This window comes from Struthio camelus, chromosome 4 (genome assembly GCF_040807025.1).
Source record: "Struthio camelus isolate bStrCam1 chromosome 4, bStrCam1.hap1, whole genome shotgun sequence".
In the NCBI taxonomy this organism is placed as follows: domain Eukaryota; kingdom Metazoa; phylum Chordata; class Aves; order Struthioniformes; family Struthionidae; genus Struthio; species Struthio camelus.
In genome coordinates this window covers 27,822,679-27,846,509 of record NC_090945.1, presented here as the reverse complement: position 1 = coordinate 27,846,509, position 23,831 = coordinate 27,822,679, and the positions used below count along the sequence as shown (strand labels likewise).

General features: G+C 44.5%; 2 protein-coding genes and 1 long non-coding RNA gene across 18 annotated transcripts; 1 reads left to right on the top strand and 2 right to left on the bottom strand.

Annotated features, from left to right (window-relative positions):
• Positions 1–794: 794 nt before the first annotated feature.
• Positions 795–3,364, bottom strand: H2AZ1 (H2A.Z variant histone 1). The gene is made up of 5 exons (XM_068942018.1): positions 3,061–3,364; positions 2,508–2,585; positions 1,941–2,054; positions 1,342–1,471; positions 795–1,194 (listed from the first exon to the last, which is right to left on the bottom strand). The coding sequence occupies exons 1-5, from the start codon at positions 3,061–3,063 to the stop codon at positions 1,133–1,135; spliced, it is 387 nt and encodes a 128-aa protein (XP_068798119.1). The 5' UTR covers positions 3,064–3,364; the 3' UTR covers positions 795–1,132.
• Positions 2,600–23,704, top strand: LOC138067168 (sel1-repeat-containing protein YbeT-like). 16 transcript variants are annotated; one of them, XR_011140919.1, is made up of 10 exons: positions 3,509–3,785; positions 8,958–9,030; positions 9,118–9,306; positions 13,137–13,253; positions 14,495–14,730; positions 19,569–19,689; positions 20,166–20,307; positions 20,478–20,523; positions 21,506–21,588; positions 22,620–23,704. XR_011140919.1 is itself a non-coding variant. In XM_068942016.1 (6 exons), the coding sequence occupies exons 2-6, from the start codon at positions 3,741–3,743 to the stop codon at positions 22,714–22,716; spliced, it is 417 nt and encodes a 138-aa protein (XP_068798117.1). In that variant the 5' UTR covers positions 2,609–2,904; positions 3,673–3,740; the 3' UTR covers positions 22,717–23,704. The 16 variants fall into 16 exon arrangements, 4 of the variants coding, with proteins under 4 accessions (XP_068798115.1, XP_068798117.1, XP_068798116.1 ...); XR_011140911.1 differs by having other exon boundaries at positions 3,510–3,785; positions 21,502–21,588; XR_011140914.1 differs by lacking the exons at positions 3,509–3,785; positions 14,495–14,730 and adding an exon at positions 2,606–2,904 and having other exon boundaries at positions 21,502–21,588.
• Positions 10,480–21,509, bottom strand: LOC138067169 (uncharacterized). The gene is made up of 4 exons (XR_011140921.1): positions 21,420–21,509; positions 21,006–21,111; positions 12,613–12,714; positions 10,480–10,549 (listed from the first exon to the last, which is right to left on the bottom strand). It is a non-coding gene; the product is annotated as an uncharacterized lncRNA (long non-coding RNA).
• Positions 23,705–23,831: the final 127 nt, after the last annotated feature.

The window sequence follows — 23,831 nt, the reverse complement described above, 5'->3', positions numbered from 1 at the left end:
AGAGCTGAAGCAGAAGTTAAAACGAGTTTACAGATCACAGTTTTAAGGATGGATGGGTAGTTTCTCACCCAATCACCCTAGCGCTTGAGAATAACAGAAAGCAAGTAGTTTTAACTCCAGATTCAGGTCAGTGAGCTAAGATAGTTACTTTGACAACAGGTCTTCTATTAGCATTTCATAGAACCAGCATTCACACTTGGCCTTGTTGACGGAGCAGCCAGCCAAGCTTAACAACAAAAAAACCAGACACCTACACACAACCCCCCCACCCCCAGCAGACTGCTACCTTGGAAGTGTTTTAGACTCCTCCACAAAGTATATTATGAGCCAGTGGAAACTACTGCAGTACATTTCTCATTGCTTTTACAGACTTGTCCATTGCCCTTCACTAGAAGAAAAGCTATAGAAATATGCAGGCAGAAGTTTATATTTTCAGCCTCCAGTCAAAAAGCTCCCATTCTTCTTCATCCACGATAGCTGGAAGGTTACTAGCAAGTAACACTGTCCCGAAATAGCAGAGCCCTCAGATATACCTTTCTAAAAGGTCATTCTATGCATCAGGCTCAATTATTAAGAATCTGTTTCAACCTCATGAGGTGAAGCATGCACACCATGTCACTCAGAGATGGCTGTATCTACTAAGTGCAGAATTCTAGGACTATGTTTCCATTTGAAAATGGACACCTGCAGTACTTCGCAGCTTGGAGAACTGTCACAACTGTGTGTTCTTGGAACTACTCTTCTTCAGGGCTCCATTATTGAGACCAAGTGTTTTCCAGTAGCACATGAGACAATTAGTATTGATATAACATTTATTGAATATTTCCACTCTAGTGGATGAAAAGTCTGTACAAAACCAAACATTTCCTTTACTTAATCAAACCGATCTAAAAACAGTCAGCTCAATCAAAACCCACTACAAATACAATAGCTTCTTTGAAGCCATGGTAACACTTAAATACGGTTAAGACTTCAATGCAGAAATTTGGTTTGTTAGAAAGCTCGGTGAGCTTTAGCTTCTCAAAGTTACAAAAAGGCAAAATTGTGTTTCACAGATACAGTCCACTGGAATCACCAACACTGGACAATTAAGTACTTAGAGTCCTGAGATAACACAGAATCCTGGTATCCTTTAGACAGTTTTCTGTTGTCCTTTCTTTCCAATGAGAGACTTGTGGATATGTGGTATTACACCTAAGAGAGAACAATACCAAGAATTAAGATCAAGTTATTCCATGTTATCAGATTTGGCTAAACTTTACACTTCAAATAGATTAAACAACCTTTGAGACTACTGGACTCCTTGTCACTTAACACAAAGTTAGAAAGCAAGTTACATACCACCACCAGCAATTGTTGCCTTAATGAGAGAGTCCAATTCTTCATCTCCTCTAATTGCAAGCTGCAAGTGACGGGGAGTGATACGTTTCACCTTCAAGTCTTTGGATGCGTTTCCTGCCAGCTCAAGAACCTGAAGACAAGAACATTTTCAGATTGAGTTAAGCAAGTCACACGAGACCAATTGCATTGCTTTAGCAATTTCCTTCTTTACAACAACTGTATAGTTACCGACAAAAAGATATCAAACAATGCGTCTTTTTTAGCCAGCTCCTCTTTTAGAGCTTTGGATTTAGTTTCCCCCAAGGAAAGAATGATGTTTTGCAGCAGACAGAACATGCTGTAACTGCACATTTTATGAAGTACTTCACCATTTGTGTCTTCAACATAAGCCACAGCTACTTGCTCTGCATAAAATCCAGAGCAAAAATTTCCATACATGCTTTATGGTCTCCTCAAGAAGCATGTACTTCACAAAACAGGCTTAAAGCAAATGAAGAGTTCATAACCCAGTCTGAACTGGCAAAATACAGGAGACTCCAGTCATTACACCATTTCAGCTGGACTGACCAACTTGCTTGTACCCCTTGCAGCAGCTTTACCTCAGCTGTCAAGTACTCCAGGATTGCCGCGCTATACACAGCAGCTGTAGCTCCTACACGCCCATGGCTGGTGGTCCTTGACTTCAGATGCCTGTGGATGCGGCCAACAGGGAACTGAAAGATAAGAGAAGTAGGAGTAGGCTGTCACCATAGAAACAGAAGAAAAACACTATTCTGAAATACTCTGGCTGCAGGGATTCTGTTGTCTAGCATATGCAACTGGTGCTAGTTGAATTCTAGTGCCAGAGATGCTGTGTAGCACAGAAGACTACATTTCAACACCTAGTATACAGTGTCCTTAGCTGGATTCCCCAGACGACATCAGCAACTTCACTTCACAAACCACTAGCAGTAGCAACCGCAAGGCAATTCTCTTCCCCAGCACAGATGTACAGCAAGTCCAGAGCATGCTTGAGCCAAACACTGACATATTTGAGGATCAAACAGATCTTTACACCATTCCAAATAATGGACAGAAGGCACAGCCTGTCCAGATTTCAAAAGGTACCACCTGCAAGCATAAAGCCAACCTGACTTCCATCTGCCCATGCCCCAGTCTCTGCTCACCTGCAAGCCAGCCCTCTGAGAACGGGACACCGCTTTGGTCTTGGTCTTTCCAGAGTCCTTCCCAGCTTTACCACCAGCCTAACAAAGAAGAGATACGTGTAAGAACAGATACGTCCGCGGCAATGCTACATCCCCCGCCTCTCCTCCCCTACCTGTCAGGGACCGCAGCCAAGGTCTCAGTCAGGGACCGCGCAGCGGCGGCATCCTACCCGCGCATGCGCTCCCGGCCCTTCCCTCCCGCAGGGCGGCACGCGCTACGCCAAGGCGCGTGCGCTCTGCCCGCTACACCTAGCGGCACAGGCCGCTCGCCGGGCGCATGCGCCGCAGCCACTCCCTCTCCCCGGCGGCACCAGTGCGCGTGCGACCCTCCGCGCGCCCCTCCCCCGCCTACCGGCAGGTAAAGCGCCTGCCGCTGCTTGCGCGCGCTCACTCGCTCCCTTCCCCCGCGCGTGCTCCCACCTCCTCCCAACTGCCGCCACCGGATCGCCTCGCTCTCTGCCATCGCCGAGGCGGCGCGGCCCCGCGCCCCCCCCTCCCCTGCGCGGCTCCTCACCATCGTGAACGGGACCGTAGCGCCACGCACGGGGACACAGAGGAGAAGAGCGTCCCGCACGCACCGAGCCCAGGCGACAACGCTGACCTGCCCCGACGCGCCGCGATTCAAACTGCGCCCGCTCCCGCCTTCCCCCGGCGCTTTATAACCGCCGAGCGCGCCTGCATCCGGGAACCCCAGCCTCGCCGCCAGCCAATCGCCGCAGGCTGGGGCGGGGCGCCTTCGCACGGCGACAACCAATGGGAGGGGCGGGGGGGGCCGCGCCGACCTCGCTACGACAGAGCTGAGGGGGGCGCTGGCGAGCGGCGCCGTTCCGCAGAGGGCCCGCCCACATTTAAAGGAGCAGGAGCCTACGGCTCGCGCCGCGGCAGGGGGGGGGCCTGTTCCGCCATGCCGGGCTGTGCCGGGGCCCCGCCCGCTCGGGGCGGCCGGCGGTGCCTGCGCCGCGGGGGGTGGGGGGGGCGCGGCCCTCCGCTGGGGGAGGGGGTTCCGAGCCGCCCGCGCGGGGAAACCGCGGGCCTCGGCCCCAACCGCCGCTGCAGCCGGGTAACGGCCGCCCGGCTTTGAACCGTGCGTGTCGTGCCCCCCCCCACCCCCGCCCCCGTTTTCCAGTTACTCGGCGCGGTTAAGACGCCTTCCCCGAGGGAGCTCGGCGGCACGCCCCGGCAGAGCTGTGCTTGATGGCTTTATGCAGCTATTTAAAAGAGAAGCTGAGCGCCTGTCAGGTAATGAGCTGTGTATTAGCCAGCGAGATTCTGAAAAGCCTTTTCAGCATCTTGCGTGCTGCTAGGTGGGAGAGTCATAGCCGTAAAAGCATTGCTTAACCAGTCGCTGTTATTAGGTTTCAAGCTCTCAGGAGCTCAAGTCAGATTAACAAGATATGTGAAGTGTGCTCTGATGTAAAATTGCCATCTGAATGGCACCCACTCAGTTGTCACCTCAGACTGCAGACACCTTCCTTCTCTATCAGGAAGTCAGAGCTGCAGCCTTGCATAATCCGCATGCTCGTGTGTGCGCACAACAAGCCTTCCCCACCCCAAATACAGCAGCACCTGGCTCCCACCTGCCCCCCCCCCCAAAAAAAAAAAAAAAAAAAAAATCAAGACATGAAATCAAGTCCTGAAGGCCTCCCCAGACTTCTGAACAGGAATAAATCAAATTGTTAACCTCCCCCCCACACTTCCCTCATGCAACAGTGTTTCCTATCTCACCTGCTGCTTTTGGCAGCAAAGGCAAGCCAATTGTGTGCAACCCTTAGCAGCACACAGAGCGCTTCTCCTATTCCAGCTGCCATCACCATTATTGCAGCTGCAGGAGATGACAGGGATCAGAGGAGGTTAGGAAATGTGGCATTCATAGTAGAAAGCAGATGAGGTTTAAGGACTTGGTGGGGTTACCTGCATGAGAAGTGTTTGCCAGAACTCATCTAGTTGATATTACTGTAGTGCCTAAACTTATAAATAATTATTGCCATGTCCCATTGGACACCCAAGAGCAGGAAGTCTGACAAGACCCTATAAAGGAAGTACTAAACATCAGTCAAAGACAACCATAGTTCTGTTACAGCTATATGGCAAATGCATGGTGCCGGGCAGCTTCTGCAAGAAGCATAGTCTGTTGAGGTCCTTCAGAGAGAATATAAGTCACATGAAGCTACTTGAAAGTATACTCACTCTCACAATGTATAATTTAAGGTGATGGAAGAGATTGTGCTATTACAGAGCAGCCTACAAATAAGGGGGTCTTTATGCTATACAAAGATACTATTTGATAATCATTCTCAGTCAGTTCTTCGACTGAGAGCCTGAACATGATGTGCTTCACACTTTAATTTATCATGTTGCCAGCTGAAACACTTCAATGAAGTTAATTGACTTAGTGTACAAAGCAGTTTAGAAGCAGACGGAATGAGGTTACATCTCAGACTTGGGATGAGGTGCTATTGCTATATTGGCAAACACATGAGGCCAACCAATGTGGTTTCAGCAGAGATGAAGTCACATCAACTGCTTGTGACACTGGGGGAGGGGAAGTGCCAGCATGTCAAACAACTGTGCACACACGCACTAGTTTTTATTTTTACCTCAGTCTTATGTAAGAGCCACATGATTACCAAGGGCAACCCTGCTTCAGACCCATTCATCTTACTGAATATTTCAAACTGTAGTTAAACCATTCATTCTGAATTCAGTTCTTTCCAAGTATAACTTTAAATTAATGCAGTGCAGATGTCCTTTGCTTGGGCACTTCAAAACCCTGCCAATATTGCCCTGAAATGAAGCCTTAGCCCCATTTTTTTGGCAGGTGCCATTTCCAGTGCAGTATAGTTATTTCTGCTGCAGAAAAAAAGCAGCAGACTGGCCATTTAACCTCAGAAATGATTTGTAGGTTTTGTCTGTTAATTTCTCTTTCAGCTCTAAAAAGCTAACTATTCATGGTGCAATTCCAAAACATGATAGATCTTAGTTTTAGATGATGTCTAATTCACCTGGGAGCATCAAACATGCTCAGGCAGAAGTCCTGGTACTTCAGTGAATGAATAGCTGTTTAGAGCTAAGACTACCTCAGTCTGTCATACACTTTACTAATAAAAATCACCAAATTACCCTTTCAGATGTGAATATGTCTTTCCTTAAACCTCAATATCAAAGAGTCCAAGCAAGAGCAGTACTCTTACAGACTGAAGTTTAACAGGAGATGGAGCTGTTGACATGAACTTTATGTAAGGCTATTCTTCTCCACAACTTTTCTTTCTTCCTATCTATAACAAGCCAAAGATACAGAGTTCTAAGATACATGTCTAACTGCTGATGCCTAGAGCTCGTCCTCAAAGTCTTTTCTGCTATATACTAAAATAGTAAAGATTTAAACTTCATTACCAGGGTACCTATTATTGAATGTCAGCCATGGCAATAAGAGTCTCAAATCAAGTTGACACTTACAACCACTTTATGAGCTTGAGCAATTTTACATCAGCAAAACAGACAGAAGAGCTAATAGTTTAGGTGTCTTTAGTTGCTAACCAGCTACCTACGAGCAGGAGTCCGAGTCCCAGGGAGCATTGTCATTTAGCTGCTCTTTCTTCAGAGCCATGTGTTCAGTGCACTGGCAGAATGGACTCTGCCCGAGTCTTCAAACAGTCCCAGATCATATCATCACTACCCTTTACCTCCAAGTTTCAGTTCAGCCATTTTATGCTAGCTAGTCCCACTTCAGGGTAGAGACCTAATTCTATCTAGCTAGGCACAAGCACAAAGGCAGGATCACATTAAGAGCAGACACTCCTACATTCAGGAATTTGGCGTTTTGTTTTTATATTGCTGTCTGGTGCCTCTATCTATTTGAAGCATTAGTTATTTATATTTTCCTTCAACAAACTCCAAGTTAAGGGTTTTTTTTTTTTTTAATGTTAAAAAAAAAAAATCAAGATTTTTACAGAAGCCTGCAGAAGTTAGGATTTCATTCAACCTACTGTTTAAAAAAATGGGTTCTGTCTGAAGTGCCTAGCAAGGATCAATTCACCCTCTTCCTTAAAGGAAACAGAAGCCCATTTCCAGGCCATAAGACCCTCTGGTAATAGTATACTGGATGCAGTAGGAAAAAATTAATTTTCTTGCTGGTTTCTGTCCACAGAAGTCCTAGGAAACAGAACAAAGAGGACTCCTACCAGATGGAAATAATCCCTACCACAGACATTCCTGGCTTCCCACACAAGTCTCCCTGACAGTTTGCTTCAGCTGCATGCTTTTAGCCACTTAAGGCCTCTTACAGTTCCAGCTTGCACTACAAGGGCAAGACAGCATAAAACTGAAGATGGTGCTTTGCACTGATGTGTTTAAAGCAAGCATAACCCCTCTTAGCATGCATCAAAGATCAGGGTAGGTAGCTACTTAAGCTAATACAAGGATGTATAGATACTGAATAGATCAGGTGAGACATATGTTAGATAGGATCGTATATGAAAGTAGTCTCTAATCACCCTAAACTAGCTAACAAGCTTCTCAACATAACCAGCAATCCCTCCCCCCCCACACTATTTAAAGAGATAAAGTAAAACTAATGCAAGTACTCTAGGATTAGTCCAAAAGCAACTTCAGAGCCACTTATAAACACAGATAACTCCTATTTCAATCCCCTGTATGCAAAGGGAACACTTACCACCTCCATCCTCCTGACACAACCAGGCTCCTTCTCAATACCCCCAAAACTGCCAACCTGACTATCTTGCCCAGCTTTTATAAAGTAATTGCCTCATTGGGGAGAGAGGGGAATATGCTTCAAGGGGGCACAACTGAGAAATTAGCCTTTATTGGTCCAATTAACATTGATAGGTCCCTTTAATGGGGTGAAAAATCCCTCCAATAGGTAAGGTTATGGGGAATCTGGTGATGCAATGGGTGTAGAAAGGGAAGGAAGAGGCTTGATGTAGTAGTATTCATGCCCAGTAGTCTCAATAGTGAGGCCTGCTGGAGTACCTTTTTGTTATCTCTGACAGGCCAGTGATGAAGAGTGTTTTGCTGCATTTGCTTCAGTACTTGTACACTGCTTTATTAGTATTAAGGTTTTCAGTATTAACGTTTTCTGATGCTTTTGATTACAAAACACTACATTCATACTAAACTGTTTTCTGTAACTGACCTGTCACTGCAGTACAATTACACTCAATCCAATAGACAGGCCAGGATTATGATATACTAGGGTATATGGCCAAGCGATGGGCGCAGGCATCTGCTCAGGCAGCAAAGCCATGCCTGGACATGGGGTGTGACAACTATCTGATTCCCATCAGTAAGCTGACCTGGGTTGAGTGCTGCTCTTGCCCAGCTGCAACACCTACTAACTCTGACCAAGTGGTAAGCCCTGTGTTAGCACGCTTTATACAGATCCCCATTAGGAGGAAGGCAGTCTTACAGCATAAGTTCTCAGGTAAGAATTGTCTCCGCTTTAGAGACAGAGAACTGAAAGTCAGGGACATTGAATCACCTGGTTACGGTCTCAGAGCAAGCAGCTGGTTGGTTGAGTCTCACCAGCTGGCCTTCTGCTCCCAAGAATCTCATCTTCAGCCATGTCTAGAGGATGCTTTCTGTGAGCAGATATGGGCTTGCCATGCTCATGTTTTATGTAGCTTTTCAGCTGTGCTTGTTAGGTGAAGCTCAACATTACATTTACCATTGTCCATTGTCTTCCAGTGTCCAGTCGGCTTGGAGTATGGACAGAGTTCATTCTTCTTTATCTGCAAAGTACAGGGTAGATGTACATTTTGGATGTACCTTACGGATCTACCGTTCTATTTTCTGGGACTTATCTGGGATCTATGCTAGAGCACATCACATCACTAAGGAAGCATGCCTTTATTTCATTTTTTCAGCATGTGTAACGCAACAAAAGCGAGGAGCCTATAACATAGCTTTAGGGAGCCTGTCTTCAGAATAGACCCCAGAGCTCTGTATTAGATGCCTGAGCTCCCTGTGGAATTCAGAGGGGAAGATGTGCATCACAAAATAGGTCCTGAAATTGCCAGCATGTTCAGGGGCGACTCAGCACCTGAGTGATGCTGAGGAGGGAGAGATCATGCCTTAATGGTGCTTTATTTAGGGCCACAGAAAGGTATCACTATTCAGATGGGATTCATAGCATCCTGGGGACAGATACTTTCTTGCAAAAATGTAAATAGATCTCCCCTTCGTTTTTCATCGCATCTTAGAAGGGAGTATAGTGCCACTTGTCTTTCTGCTGTCTGCTACTTAATATGACTTTCTGGGAGGCTAAAGCTCATTTTCATTCTCTTCCAAAATATGGACATGTTCTCTAAAGCAGGGACCACTTCTCACCCTCACTAATCATTAGGCTATAGACATGGTCTTATTTGGATTCTCTCTTGAATTTGTTTCTTGCAGTTTTCGGGTTCTGCCAATGGGGTAGAGGTTATCTTCACAACTTCATGACAGCCTGAACAGCCTAGAGACTGAGGTAGGGCTTGTGCAGAACAGGCAGGAGTTGTTGACTTGAATTTCATCAAGAGGTAAAAAGAATTTAATCCAGATCTCTCATTTTCAGGGCAATGGAGCTAACCTGTAGACCAGCTCATCTTTGCTGAGATCAACTGGACAGTTTTACTGAGGTCTACTCATCAGTTAGCAGCACACCAAGGCTATATCCTTGGGGTCAGCCAAGCGCTGCCCTTCAGCTTCATGGTGGGGAGGACAGCTGGACCATTGCAGCTGCTTCCTGGGAGGACGGTGAAAGGTAGTGGATCTCCTTGCCGGAATGCAGGGTACATCGGAAGTCTAGTGACCTCCGGGCAAAAATAATTGCTGCATGGGTTTGGGCTGGAGGCCACCATTTGTATACTAAAGGATATCCATAAGATAAGTACAGTTGCCCACAGCGACATTTTAGTTCATGATAGCCACCACTGTATTTTGTGAAGGGTAATTCCTGTCACTCTGTGGTGGTTGTGCTCTGAGAATGCTTTTGGTATCACATCCCTTAGGGAACTTTGCAGTTTCTGGATCCTGAATGACTTTATGTGGGAGATATATGCCCAGCTGCTCAATCCTACCATGGTGTTCCTGGCTTTACAAATCTGAATGCTTGAGGGACTTCAGACCTAAACAGGAGTAGGCGCTTAGGGAATTCATGAGCCTCTGGTTTTAGGTGGCAGCTAAGCAGGGACTTCAGGATCACAGGTTTTTTAGTATAAATGCCTTACACACCCACCTCCCCCTTTAGGTGAACACACACACACACACATATTTTTTTCAATCTGCGGCCACCGCTTACATTCATTTTGGCTCTATTTTTGTGGTAAGATGAACTGTAGGATGGCTTGCATTTGCCTGCTGTTCCAGGCTAAACACACTGCGGGGTAGGCTGGGGGCCTCTCCCATGGCACAGTATTCCCTGCTGTCCTTTTGCAGGACTGAAATAACAGGGTTTTGCATCAGTCAAGTCTCCCTGATGACTAGTGTATTTGGGTTAAGGAAGATCACATGCTCTCTGGTAGCACTGTTGTGTATGATGATGAACAGATGCAATTGTTTAGTTTAACAGATATATTTATTAATCTGGTATCTAGAAACAGCTTCTCAAGTCTTTGTATTAGATCTGCAGATAATACTTGCATACTGATTATCAGAGAGACTTGAGCTCCCCTTGTACCTCCACTTAAATTCATTGTATGCTCTTGTATCTGCTATTAATAGTGTCATAACGACTAGTTTGAACAGATTTTTATTTTGTTCTTGTTTAGCCAGCTGTGAAAGAAAGCTGTAGCTAGTTAGGCCAAATGAAATGAGAGCCTATCAGAGATGGTGCCAACTAGAAGTCCTTACCTTCATCCCTCCCATTGCCTTATGCAGAAAACATTTCTTATGCAGAAGCTTTTCTTCTTTAGTCCTTTTTTGTTGCTGCAGGTGCCTTGATCCTCCCTGTAGCAAGAGCGTTGGCTTCCTCGTTACCCATGCTTGAGCTCCATCCAGTATGGTAGCTGAAATATGTAATATTTATGCTATATTTTGTATTGCTCTATTAAGCCGTACCTGAGGACCTGCTCAAACTATGTTCAAGTTGTGAAAGTCTCAGAGTGGATCTAATTTGGCCTATGACATCTATGCCCAGAGGACACTGTGCTTGAATAGGCTTGTACCAAAGAAACATGTCAGTTATATCAATTTATTTCCTAATAAAACAGCCTGAAAAAACTCTCTTAGGCTAATCACTTCTTCTTGTTTAATCCATCAACACTCTTAGACTAAGCCTGCATTGTAAACAGTCTGTATTTGAGGTGGTAAAATCAATGTATTTGGTTTGAACAGTGACTGGCAAGGTGCTATGAGCACATCTTATTTTAGTTTCACGACCTTCATTCTTTCAATGATTAATTATATTTCTTCAATCACTCTGTTTACTAAATGGCTTATAGTTAATTTGAAGCAAAGTTTGTAGCAAACTTTAAAAAATAAATGGGAAAGGATGAACACAGAGTTTCACTTCTGTTTTTCAGTGCAATCCTGTATTCTTTATTCCCTTCCTTTTTCTCTGGGACTTCAGTCCAATCAGCAGCCCTCCCAAATGCAGACATTGTCCTATTAAATCTTTATATTCACAGCCACCCACTCTTCTTCCAACGCTTGACATCCATCTTTCAATTGAATCGGAGTATCTAAGTGCCTATAGCCCTGACTACTTCAATGCAGCAAGAAAAAGAGAAACCATGCAGCCTGAGAAACCATTTCCATGAAAAAGAAACAGGAAGAAAATTGCATTTCCCTGGATATTGCTGGTTCCAGGTTTTCAATCAAAATGCTCATTTGTAGGAGCTGGAAGTCATTCTTTACAACTTGCTCTGTGAAGATGAAAGGGAAAAGAGAAATGCCATCTGCCCCTTGGAAAAGCAGAGAGAAAATTCACTAGGGGGCTTGTCCTTTCATTGCCAAAGTTGTTGCAGAGAGAAGTGATCCAATTTCTTCCTTATTGGTAGAAGGCAGCTACGCTACAGTCATTATTTGTTTCTAGAACAACATCCTGAATTACCTTTTCCTCATGGTTTGAGCTGATTTTTGTAGAGAAGTAACTCAAACTCACTGCTGGAATGAGAATCTGTACAGAAACTGATACACAAACAGCATACCCCTCACTGAATAATGTGTGATTAATATTAACACGTTCTCATTTTTAGCCACCTGCAACAAAGAACTGCAAGCACCAGGACATGTTTTATATAGAGAAAAATACTGATTTCATTAAGCTAGGTTTTGTGTCAGTATGAATATAACTTGTACAGATATGCCTTTACAAGCAATGACAACAATCATACCCCATTTAGGAAATGAGGGTAGCTTTTTTGTTGTTAAACAGCTTAAATAGCATCTTCTTGAACAACACGAACTTTATGTATTTGTGAACAATATGAGATTCAGCACATTTACTAAAAGTGAAATACAGCTACTTTCACAGACAGTGCAACTCTTAAAGTTTTTAGCATTTGACTTTCCATCCATCTCAGCCTTCTCCTTTCCCCAGTTTTTGTCTGTTGAGGGTTATTTGTGCTTGAGACTTTTTGATTTCATCCTTCAGAAAGGGAACACGCATTTGCAAGAGCTCACTTTTGCCAGAATTTGGGTTCTGCAGCTACAGGGTAGTTCATTCCCAAGAAGAATGACTCCCTGAGATTTTTTTTCTTTATTTTTAAATTCTAATAATTGTAGCTAAAGAAAAGAGGTAAGTAGGTGTTAGATTTTACATGTGCTTTCATCTCTTCCTTGCTCTTTCCTATAACCTAGGTCCTTCTCCCCAGGACTTGTTTTAGAAATGTCTAGATTGTTTTAGTTTTCCTAAACCAGAGATTTGTACTCAGAAGCAACAGATCCTACAATCTGACTATTAATATCCAATTAAATTAAATATACTGTGAAAATGCTTTGCACTTTAATGAAATGATATGCAGGGGCATGGAACGGAGATGGATTTCTTAAAATATGACGTGGCTGTGATTGAACAAATGAAATTGTCCCAATGGTGGCAGTATAACACAAGAAATAAGAATCTTACCTAAAGTACAAAAGGATGAAGGGTTGCCTCTTCAGGAACATTTTTAGGCTGAGTCATCACTGCTAAAAAGGCATCCTTGTTCTTCTGGGGGGGTGGGGTTGTCTGTAAAACCATAGCAGAGCACTTATGTTACTAAAAAATTGGAGAGAAAAAACATTTTATTTTTTACTATCAGGTAACTAGGCAAGGTCAGCACGATGCATGAGATTGATCTTGTCTAATCGCCATCCAGTTCAGATCCTCAACTAGGACTTCAGAGCAGGCAATAGGTATCTTGTGTTAGAAACATGTTTTCTTAACTGTGAAGGCAAAACATAATTTAATATGTCTGTAAGTCACCAGAGGGTGTTACTGCAGAAGAATAAAAGCATAACTATCTAGCTCTAAAATGACTGCCTTTGACAAGCAAGATCTTTTCTAATCAAAGCAAGCAAACAAACAAAACCCTAATCCATCCTCTTGAACTTTGTGGAGATTTTGTATGTTCTGATAATTTCCTGATTATAAAGTCTATTTTTCCCTAGAAGCCCCCGGGGCAGGGCCTGCGTCTTCTTGCGTTCGTCTAAAGCCTGATACAACAGACCCCACAGCCCAGTGGAGACCAGGCAGTTTAAATGAAAAGATACTAAAAATTTGCAATAGTAAGTAACATTATTGTTAATTGTGAAGCAATTTCCTTTTCACAAGAAAAACAGAAAGAAGAAAAACAAATTCTTTTTCTTTCTTAGTCAAGTTTGTCAAATACAAAGATTCACCTGTTCTGGTAAAGGCTTGCAGAAGAAAAAAACATTTTATTGCAAAAGCTGGGAGAGATCTTAAAGAGAAATATTTGGTGCAGACAGAGTTAAATGTCAATGTGTAAAAGGGTTTCAGCAGGAGGATCTTTTCCTCTTCTGTGGCTCTGAGTGATGTGTATCTATCCTTCTTATCTTAGTGAAACAGCTGGGCTGCCAACACCATAAATCAGGTGTAAGAATAGCAGAGTTATTATGAGAGATTTGTGGCTGGGTGGTGGCAGTGCCTGGGAACACAGGGAGCAGACCAGGTCAAAACAAGGTGCCCAAAGCTTCTGTAAGAGGGAGCGATGAGGAACATGAAGCCCATGGTGCAGCGGAAACGGAAAGGAAGGAGCCAGGTCAGCAGTGTCCCTACCTGTGAGACAAACCTGTCTCCGAGGAGCAAGAAACTCTCTCATTCTGAGTGGAGCAAATGGGAGGTAAGCGTGCAGTCGCGGGCCAGCAGTGGGAGCGCAAAACCAGAGTGTTAAATTATGCACCATGCCCCAGCTGAATGAGGTCTCCGCAGCTTTGTCTGCCTCTGTGCAATTGCAGCTGAAGCAGCGGTGTGCCAGGCACCTGCGGCTGACTGCAGTGTAGTGTGCAGCACTGCTTCTACATCAGCTGCTTGTCTTTGTTGCTGCTGCTCACGGGCAGTAAAACCTGCCACCACGCAGAGGTGGAGTGGGATCCTGCAACAAGGTGGGCATATGAGAGAAATGCTAGTAGCCTGTGAAACCCATGGACGCCAGAGGAGGTCAAAGCTGCTTGAGAAGCCACAGGAAGCTTCTTGTACACACAGTGCCTCAAACTTGAATCATCTGCTTCCTTTCTCAGCATTATGGCCTTGCGTAGACCGGACTGTAACATGACTGAAGCCTCTGCAAAGTCCCTGGGGCTTTCTGTTTACAGATACAGGGAATGTAATGAAGGACTTGCTGATAGTTACTGCAATACAAACAAAGCTTAGGGAGAAGGGACGTTTGCTCATGTGCAATAATTTGGCATCTTCCAACACAATCATTACAGGTAAGGTTTTTTTTGTTTTTTTTTTTAAAGGCATTCTCTGAAGGTTGATGCCCATGTTTTTATTCCCATTTACCTAGCTGTGGCATATAGGTAATGGTGCAAACAAGGCAGCTGAAACTGCTCAGGGAAAACTGACAGCTCTGAGCCCTGGCACCGATGCAAGGGCAGTCTCTGGAGAGACCAAATTTCCTCCTCCATCGCAAGACAGATTCAAAGCAGTGTCATTGGGCCCAGGCTCCAGGTCTCAAGAGGGGAAGGATGCAGAGGCTTCTCACTGTCTTTTATGGCCCAAACAGATCCAGCTGCTCATATGGTGATTATTTAGACTTCAGTTCTGATCTAACCATCATGAATTTTGTTTCTTCTGGTTTTGTGAAGGGTGCATGAGAGAAACTGAGTTGCTTAAATATTTATGTTTAACCTGATTCTATTGCCAAGTTACCCAGACTTGTGTGTAACCCCACTGATAGCACTGGGCTTTCTCTTGCTTTCAAGCAGCTTAAACGATGCAAGATCTGGAACATGCAGACTAGTTTCTAAATGAGTTACTGTGGAGGGAAAAGGTGGGAATGCGTAACTAGGTGTTTCTCAGAAGAATATGAAGGTGGTTTCAGGCCAGTGGTTCACCCGCCACCTCTACTTAGGGGGATGCAAGTAAGCTTCCCACATTCCTGAATTTGTAGTTTCTGAGGAGCTCTCTCTTTCAGGGACAGCTGGCGTTAAGTGAGCTCCCCCAACCCCTTTCACCATAACATAGGCAAAACCTTCCTTTTCTGGGGCACCATGCTGCATTTCCACAAAGATGCCTTCCTTTGGGCCACTTCCTGTCCTCTCACAAGCAACATGGCTCCAAACCACCTCTGCAAAGCTACTTTGTATTGCACCTTCAGTCCCTAACACCAGCTGTGAGGGTAAGGGCTGCAGACAACCAGTCTGAAGGAAATGTGGGAATTTGCAGCTCCCTCCTCCATCACTCTTCAGGTGAGATCTCACTTTAGAGCGCCTCCCCCTCATCAGTGGATGCTTTTGAGAAACATTATTACATTTCCCCTTTCTCCTAGTCTTTCACTTTAGCAATCATGCACAATAAAATCATCACAGCTTTGTTTAAGAGGCTGAATGGCCACCTGCTTATCTTCCAGAGGTCTGACTACCCACCACAGGATACATAGCTTTCTTATTGTTTGCTTTGTATGGCCTGGCAGCAGCCACCTGTAAACCTGCTGATAAGCTGGCTCACGGGTGACCCAAGCAAAAAGCGGAGCGGTAAGATCCAAAGCTGCCAACTCTTTCATACATTTAAAACGGAATAGGCAAAACATTTATGTGAACATAGGAATATCCACATACCCAGCAGAGGGCAAAGGAGCATTTTTTTTTTTTTTTAGATAGTGATCAAAACCTGTAGCAACATCTCCATTTCCCCCGCTTGCTATCATACTAGCTAGCTGTGTGCTTTTAGACGCTTGCCTAGATGTTGATGTGCATCCAGTTGAGAACCATTTGTGGTGCTACCCTCCTGGAGCTAGGATCATTACACTCCAGCACTTAGCGTGCCTACATTTTGCCATGCATAGATTTTAGTCTTCCTTACCCTTTGGGAAGGTTTAGGGGGGGGAAAAAAGAAAAAAAAAAAGTAGAGGTGCTCAGTAAGTCACTTCTAAAGGAACTGCCTGTGAGAGCTCTCACTTGCAACATCTGACAGTGCCTACTCAATTGTAAAAAGCTGAAAGCAGCCCTGCAAAAAAAACCTGAGACAAAAAAAGTGGCATGTGGCAACTCCCATGCCATCTGTCTCTGAGGAGCCAGGCACAATATCACCATAGCAGTGAATGGGATTGCTGCCAGCAGTGGACATCTGACTGTAACAGACATTGCCATGGATTGGTGGTGCCCTGCATTGAGAATTTTGTACCATGATGTACTTCCATGATGGTGACACATGGTGACAGCCCACGCTGAGTACATGCGACTGCTGTAGAGGTTTGCCTAGCAGCTGACTTCTGGGGAAGATTTTCTGCAGCAGTTTTTCCACCACGTTCAGTTCTCACCAGCAAGGGGTGCTGCTTTTGGTGTGTACATGTCTTTAAAGAGCTGGTCTTCTCACAGATGGTTCTGGCCCTTCAAGCCTTCCTGGGTTGCAGGAGAATCACAAATCTTTCTTAGTTTGGCTCCTCATTTTCTACTGTGTGTCCTAAAAGGGAAAGGACGGCACAGTCCTGTGGGTCGGCAGACAAGCTCAGGGATGACGAGGAGTCTGAGCAGCTCTAAAACACGCTGCAAACAAGTGCCTTCCTTGCAAGGGAGCTGGGTAGTGCAGCGTGGGCACCGCAAAGCCAGTGTGATATCTAGCAGTGCTGCACAGGACAGGCAGAGGTATCAGGGACGCTCGTGCCTGTGGAGGTTGAGGCATTGCCCAAAGAGATGGCAAGGAAAGCGTTAGCTGTGTCAGCAGGCCAGAAGCAGCACAAAACCTCTCATTAATGCCACTAAACGCTCCTAGCATGATAAGCAAACTAGGGGAAAATATGAGGGAGGCCTGTGCGTAGGATCCCATAGGTGTAGGGGAGGTGCCCCGAGGGTTAAGTGTACCTAGCTACCCAGCCTCAGGGAGGCACTGAGCTACCGGTGTTAGGCTCTTACTCATCGACTGTATAAAGACATAGTCTGGCCATCTTGGCTTGGCTAAGCTTGAACTGCACCTGCAACACCTCCAATATGGCAGCCTAGCATAGGCATTTGGAAACGGTCCTAAGATTTTCTTTTCCCCTTTAATTTAAAAATAGCCAATCACTGGTTTGCTCTCTGGGGCTTTTTTTCCACACCAGACCCACAGCAGAGCATTTCACAAAAGCTCTTCCCAAACATGACATTGTTTGTGACATTTCCTAATTCTTTTCTCAGAATTCAGGTAGTCCTGTGCAATGCGTAAAGAAAATATCACAACTGCAAGCGTCATGCAGCCCCCAAATCGGTACAATAAAAACACCACCAGCTCTTGCAACACTTTGGAATATATCTTGTGCAATTGCATGAAACAGTTTCTGAAATATTCAGGCCCTAGACACTGTAGCAGTGACAAAAGATCATAGTAATAGCGTTAGCTAATGCACAAAACCAAAAAACATGCTGCAATTAAAGTGTAAGATCAGCCTCTAGCTCCAAAGTCGGAGCACTGTGTTCTGACACGCGGCACCCTCATTTCCCCCTGGCGAGCATGATTTCGGAGAGTCCTTCTCCCTGTCTGTTCAGAGCGCTGTGCCAGCCTGCCCCGCGACTCTCTCCCCCGCTTTCACAGAGGCTGTGTGAAACGCAGCCCGCTGTCATCACACGTGGCAGCTCTTACTCAGCAGCCTTTGTTCTTGTTCTGAAACGCTGCTTTTCCCTTCACCACACACTCCCTTCCTCCCCAGCAGCAGCCTGGGTGCTAAGAGCATCTTTCCACGGTGGACTCATCTCCGGTGTGCAGGCACTGGAGATCTGCCCTCAGCCTTGCCTGAGGAGAAGCCCTAAAATCAACAACGTTTTGAGTAGGGAGTGCTTCTTATCATGTTTCTAGCCATTATCATTTTTTCAGGAGGGAAAACTATCATTTCCTCCTCTTAAATAAGAGAAAAAGCATTCAGCAATAACCAGGTCAATCTGTAATCTGTATTTCCCTTTGGAATTGCTTGTGGCTTACCACAGATTAACATATGCATTAGTGTTTTCAGGCCCCGCAAGTTTCGGTTGCATTACAGAAGAGCTTTCTTGGTCAAAACGTTTGGGAATCATCTCTGTCCGAGAGGGAACATCGCACTGGCTGAACAGGGGAATCTGAAACAGAACAGCAGATTTCTCCCATCCCTAGGCTTGTCAGCCAAAAAATTGAATACTGGGGGATTTTCATGTCATGATTGCTTACCTATTTTAACTAATTAGCTTAATTAGCTAATGAGGTTCATTTAATTCTCAGCATTTGCCATTCCCAGTTAGAGATGGGCCTGAATCAGGACCTAGGTCGCAATTGGGAGATAATGAGATCTTGATAACCAGCTGGTTTCAGTGGCTGACACAGCTTTCGTTGTAGGCACGACGAATGCGGGAACCATCTAGAAACAGCAAGGAAACACTGGGCCCAGGTCACTGCTCCCCTCACGCTCTCAGGCCAGTCTGGAAGCAGATCAGGAGCTAAATGCACAGCTGTTTCTAGAGTGGTCTGAATACGCTTTTTGTGCCAAACTCCCCAAAAGGAGGTAGTTGTTTTTTGTCCCCTTCTATATCAGTTACATCAAACCATCTGTAATGACCAGACACATCCCTGAACCTTAAAGCTGTTGCATTGCATCATCCTTTTCAGTTACTTCTTGCAGCCTTGGCTCATTCTGAGAATGAGACATTGCAAACTCAAATAGATGCTGTAGTAAGTCTTTACAAAGACCTGTAGGAATAAATTATGCATGAACGCAGAAGTACGCTTACTCTGTGACAGCCACAGCCATGCAGATGGGGAGTCAGGACAACAGCCTCTTTCTATTTCTAACTTGGAAATTGAAATGGGGCTGGTCAAAACTGCTCTGTTCCTGCATTTGTAAAAGAGGGACAGTGATGTATACTTAGCCTGCAAGTGCTCTGGCATGTCCCCATGAAAACCAGACCCAAGGAGGAAGCGTTACTTGCAGAAAACCTGCAAAGTTCAAGGATGACGTATCAGCAATCTGCTATGGTTCGCATACCATCAATGTAGTTTCTCTTAGTACAGTTGAAAAATTTGAGCAGCGCTTGCCTTCGTTGTTATTTTCAAAGACCAGTGTCTTCTCCTCAGTTATAGCCTCTGGCCTCCATCTCCCTATGTATCTGAAGAATTTTAATGTCTGTAGTCCTGGCACCCTTAGTGAAATGTTTCACTTTCTCATACTGCAAGTCAATGTGGAGACAAATGGCTCTCAGGAAATTGTGCAGGTAGGCTCTATATGCAGTTTGTAGAACTTTTTCATGAACCCTGCTGTTCTTTCCTAGGCCAGGGATCTCTGACCCCTGGCTAAGATGTGGTTGCTCGAGTTGTCAACTCCTCCACTAGAAACTCATAGGTAACACACTGAAAAAAGAAAATGCAATTTGGCATCAAAAAGTAACCAGCCTGATTCTGGTCTCGGATCTTCTTTTCTGCAGGTGTAATACAACAGATTTTTCACCGATTTATACCCTGGATGCAAGAAGAGTTTCTACTGTCAGATTTGGAATTTTCAGAAGGACCCTCACTGTAACACATGATGAAAGGACTTATGAATTGGTGACGTTTATAAATGGAGCTTTCACATTCATGCAGTGAAGATGCAGTTAGCTGTGAAACAGTGATGGGCTGAAGACCCATCTGCCTGGGGAATAAGACTCATTCTGACAAACTCTCTTGATGAATTGCTCATAAAAGTCTGATGCCAGCTTATGGTTTTTTATTTCAAGAGGACCACTAGAAAATAAAATGATTGTAGTTTCCTTTGCTGTAGCAGAGCTAAAGAAGATATTAACTAGGGACCTGATCCATTACCCACTGAAGTCAGCAAAGCTTTTTCTGCTGGCTTTAATGGGTGTTGGAACCGGCTCTGTATCAAAGCTTACTTTGATTTTTTGCTGTTGTGTGAGGCTCTCCTGCCATTTCTCTTTGGGGAATAGCTTTAAGAGGCTTTAGAGCTTAGTTGAAATATTTGCTGTAACTAGTCCCCCACTTCTTTTTTCTCCTTTCATCAGGACTTCCCTTCTCTTTTACAGCTGTCAGCTATAGTCATCACTGGCCTCCTCCTGCTGTATGTCTTGCTGTGTTATGAGAACTTCCATTTCCATGTGGCTCATCTGTATGCTCATCTGGGGTACCCCAACGCCCAGCACCTTGTGGGACAGAGATATTTGAAAGGTAATATTTCTCCAAGCCCTGGCTAACTTGGTGTCAGAGTATGTGTATGTATAGAAAAGAAACACAAATGTGGTTCTGCGCTATGTGGCATGTTACCACACAGCTGGATTTTGGATGCCATATTTTATATCCTAACTATTTTCAATTCCTTGTCTTTGGCTCACACCCAGGAGCTGGAGTGGACAAAAATGAGGACATGGCCATGCATTGGTTCAGGTGAGGTAGGAATAAGCAGTTCCCAAAATGGCAATTAGCTCTTTCCTGAGGAAAGTCTATTGGGGAGGGAGAGGGGGAAGAAGAGGCAGCAGTGCCTCCTGCGGGGAGAGCTGTGCTGACCCCTCCTGTGCTGCAGCACGGGGCAGCAGGAGAGGGACCCGCGGCTCCTGACTGCTGCCAGGCACTTCACTCTGCTTTCCCTACCTGCTATTTCTATTTTTGAAATCAGTGGGAGACAAAGAAGTATGTTGACAGAGAGGGATGCTGGGGCTGCCGTGACCGTGTTGGGCAGCGCAGCCATCTGAGCTGCAGGTAGGGGGGAATGTGTACAGGCCTAGCAGTAGAGGGGGACAGAAGCTGCTTTAGGCAGCGGTAAATAAAAGCAGCAGCGTATGAATTTCCCACTCTTTGCATATGCTCGCAGGAGGCTTCTGCCATGTAAATGAGGCAACTGTCCCCAGCATGCGAATTTGCTGTGGTACCTGCTGCAGCGCTGCATGAGGTAGTTGCACCTCTGTCGAGAGCGGGGACTTCTTCCTCTGAAACCTGGGGGTGACTCAGCCAAGCCCGGGCACCCTTCAGCTCCTGCTGAGAAAGACAGGGAGTTGTAAAAGTTATTTTAGTGCACAAAAAGCAGGGAAAGAGAGGCACATCAGATGTTTCAGATGTGTTTGGTTAAGGCGAACCAAACAAGGTGAAAGAAGATAGCATAAAGCTGCAGGACTTTTAGGGCTAAAATAACTGTGCCTCTGACACGAGGGGTTGTGAACCAGGAAGGCATCTTTAAGGCCATCCGTGCTTAGGAGTACACTGAAGCCTTCAGGGCCTGAAAATTTTAAAGGTGCCACATTTCAGGATATTTATTTATATATATCTTTCTCCTTGTTTGCTCTTACCTCACTTGAAAACATTCAAACTAAGGTTTTCTTCTGTATTTTCTCTTATCATTTTCTCTCCTCCTCTTTTTCCTCCCTTTAGACAGGCTGCAGAACAGGGCCATCCACACTCCTCCTTTAACCTGGCAGTGGGAGCACTCAAAAACATGACTGTGGCACTTGAAGAAGGGTAAGGTTAACTGTGCCTATTCTTTTCCTTCGCAGTTGAATTCCCAGTTCTTCCTGAGTGGGTAATCCAATAGCAGTCTATAGGTGTAGCTACGTAAGCGTTTTTAATGTCCTGTCATTATATTGTCAGTAAGGCAGCTCTATCTGTAGCAAGAAAGCCAAAACAACTTGTGTTAGCCCACTGATGTTTTACAAATTAGACGACACTGTACCTAAAATGCGTGTAATCTGATTATGTATGTATTTTCATCAGGAATTTCCTGGGGTGGAGGGTGGGGTGAGGGACAGTAAGAATCACATTGGTATATTAAGAGCTATTGAAGTGGAATGCAAATTTTCTGCTAGAAAGAGTTGCCTTTCTTTCTGGGGGCACCCCTTTTTTGCTCTCCTCAAGTCTGGTGAAGCCAGTGAAAAGTTTTCTTTTGATTTCCAAGGGGTTTGGCTGAAGCTACCCAGGACACATCTTTCTTACCCTGCTGCACTTATGCATACTTCAGCGGCACACAAATGTTCCCAGCAAGATCAGCTAGCCAAAGACTTGCCTTGACGCCATCAAAATGAAACTCAGTCATTTTTCTGTTGTTTTTTTTCCTGAGTTTTTAAAGTTTACTCCATATCTGAAAGTTAAAATTGAGCTTGGGGAGAGCAAACTTAAACTAACTGAAACTGAAAAAAACAATGTTTGTGTAAACCCTAAGACTTGAAGCCACTGTGTTTCATTTAGATCTGTGTCGGTGTATTAGGTCAGGTAGGCGCATGTGTTCAGCTGTATGAGCAGTATGTATTTTGAGAGCTCCAAATTCATCTCTGCTGCAATTCAATTAAGTTGAAAAAAATCACCAAAACGAAAACATACAGGCAATGGTGACAGGGAAAAGCAGAAAGAAAATTAAATCATTTTCTGAATAATGGAGAATTGACTTTACAGAAGTAGTTCTGGTCCTCTTATAAAAGCCTAGGTAGATAAAAATTGTATAGGAGTAAATGTAACCTCTTTTTATATATTCCTGATAATGACTTCATGTCCTTCAGGGAAGTGGAAAAGCTCCTTGGTGTGGCTGCAGACCAAGGGCTCCAAGAAGCTCAGGAACTTTTAGAAAACATCCTCAAGAACAGAAACCTTCCCTGATCAACCACAGCAGAGCTGGCAACACTGATGCTCTTCTAGCCTTGCCTTTTTCTGTGTTTGGCTCCTCTGCTTCGTCTTGGCTGAATGTCTAAGTATTTGAAACATTAACAGGACATTACATTTGTTTTGTGCTCGATCACCACAATTAGAGCTACAGCAGTGATTTGTTGCAAGATGCAGGAAAACACACAGTTATATCCCCTCTTTGAATGGACGAGAATTCAGGTTGATTTCAGTGTCATCAATGAGCAGTACAGATTAGCTCCAGTCTCAGTTTTAACAGCAAGGACCATTCAGTCCGTTTGCCATAAAATGCACAGTGTGGGAATGTAAAATACCTGAAATGATCAGTGTTCTGATCCTTTCCCTTTTGTTTTCTGGCTCACCATCTTTGAACAGTTCTTGAACGGTGGGGAAGGACAAGATGAATAGTCTTAAGGCTTACCTGGACAACAGCAGACATACAAATGTTACTGAAAAGGAGCTTCTAGAATTATAAAGAGAGGACAAACCACCTCTCCTTTATTGAGCAGTAATTGCCAGTTGGTGATCACACTTTGTACCAACTGATCTGCTAATATTAAGTTAGGTCCAAATATTGATATGGGGCTTGATATAGTGTTAATTGTGCAGCTGTGTTGCTTATATATTATGCTGTATTTATGTGTTGAAATAAATGATCAAGACTGAAGCTTTATCATTGTAAATCAGCATGAGATACATGCATGATGTCATTTATAATAGAAATAACAATGATTATAATAGAAAATATAAATAATGCCCTCACTTAATAGCTACCATTCCTTAACAGCTGTACCATTACCATGCCAGTTTCAGGGAAATGTAATTAAATTTAATGGAAACTGCCTTCGTTTTCAAGGTGGTCGCAGTTTAAAGCCACAGTGGGAGTAATTACATTTAACAGAAAGTGCACTTACTAAACAAAGATCCATGGTGTTTTGCTAGCAATAAATTTTTTTCCCTGGGATGTGTTTGTTGGTGTGCAATCATTGTTTTTTCCTATCACGATCAACCAGCTTACTTCTTGTGTTGTAGGAGGGCCTGAGCTTCCCATGGGTGTCTAAGATTGTGCAGCTGAGCCTGAGTCCCAAGGG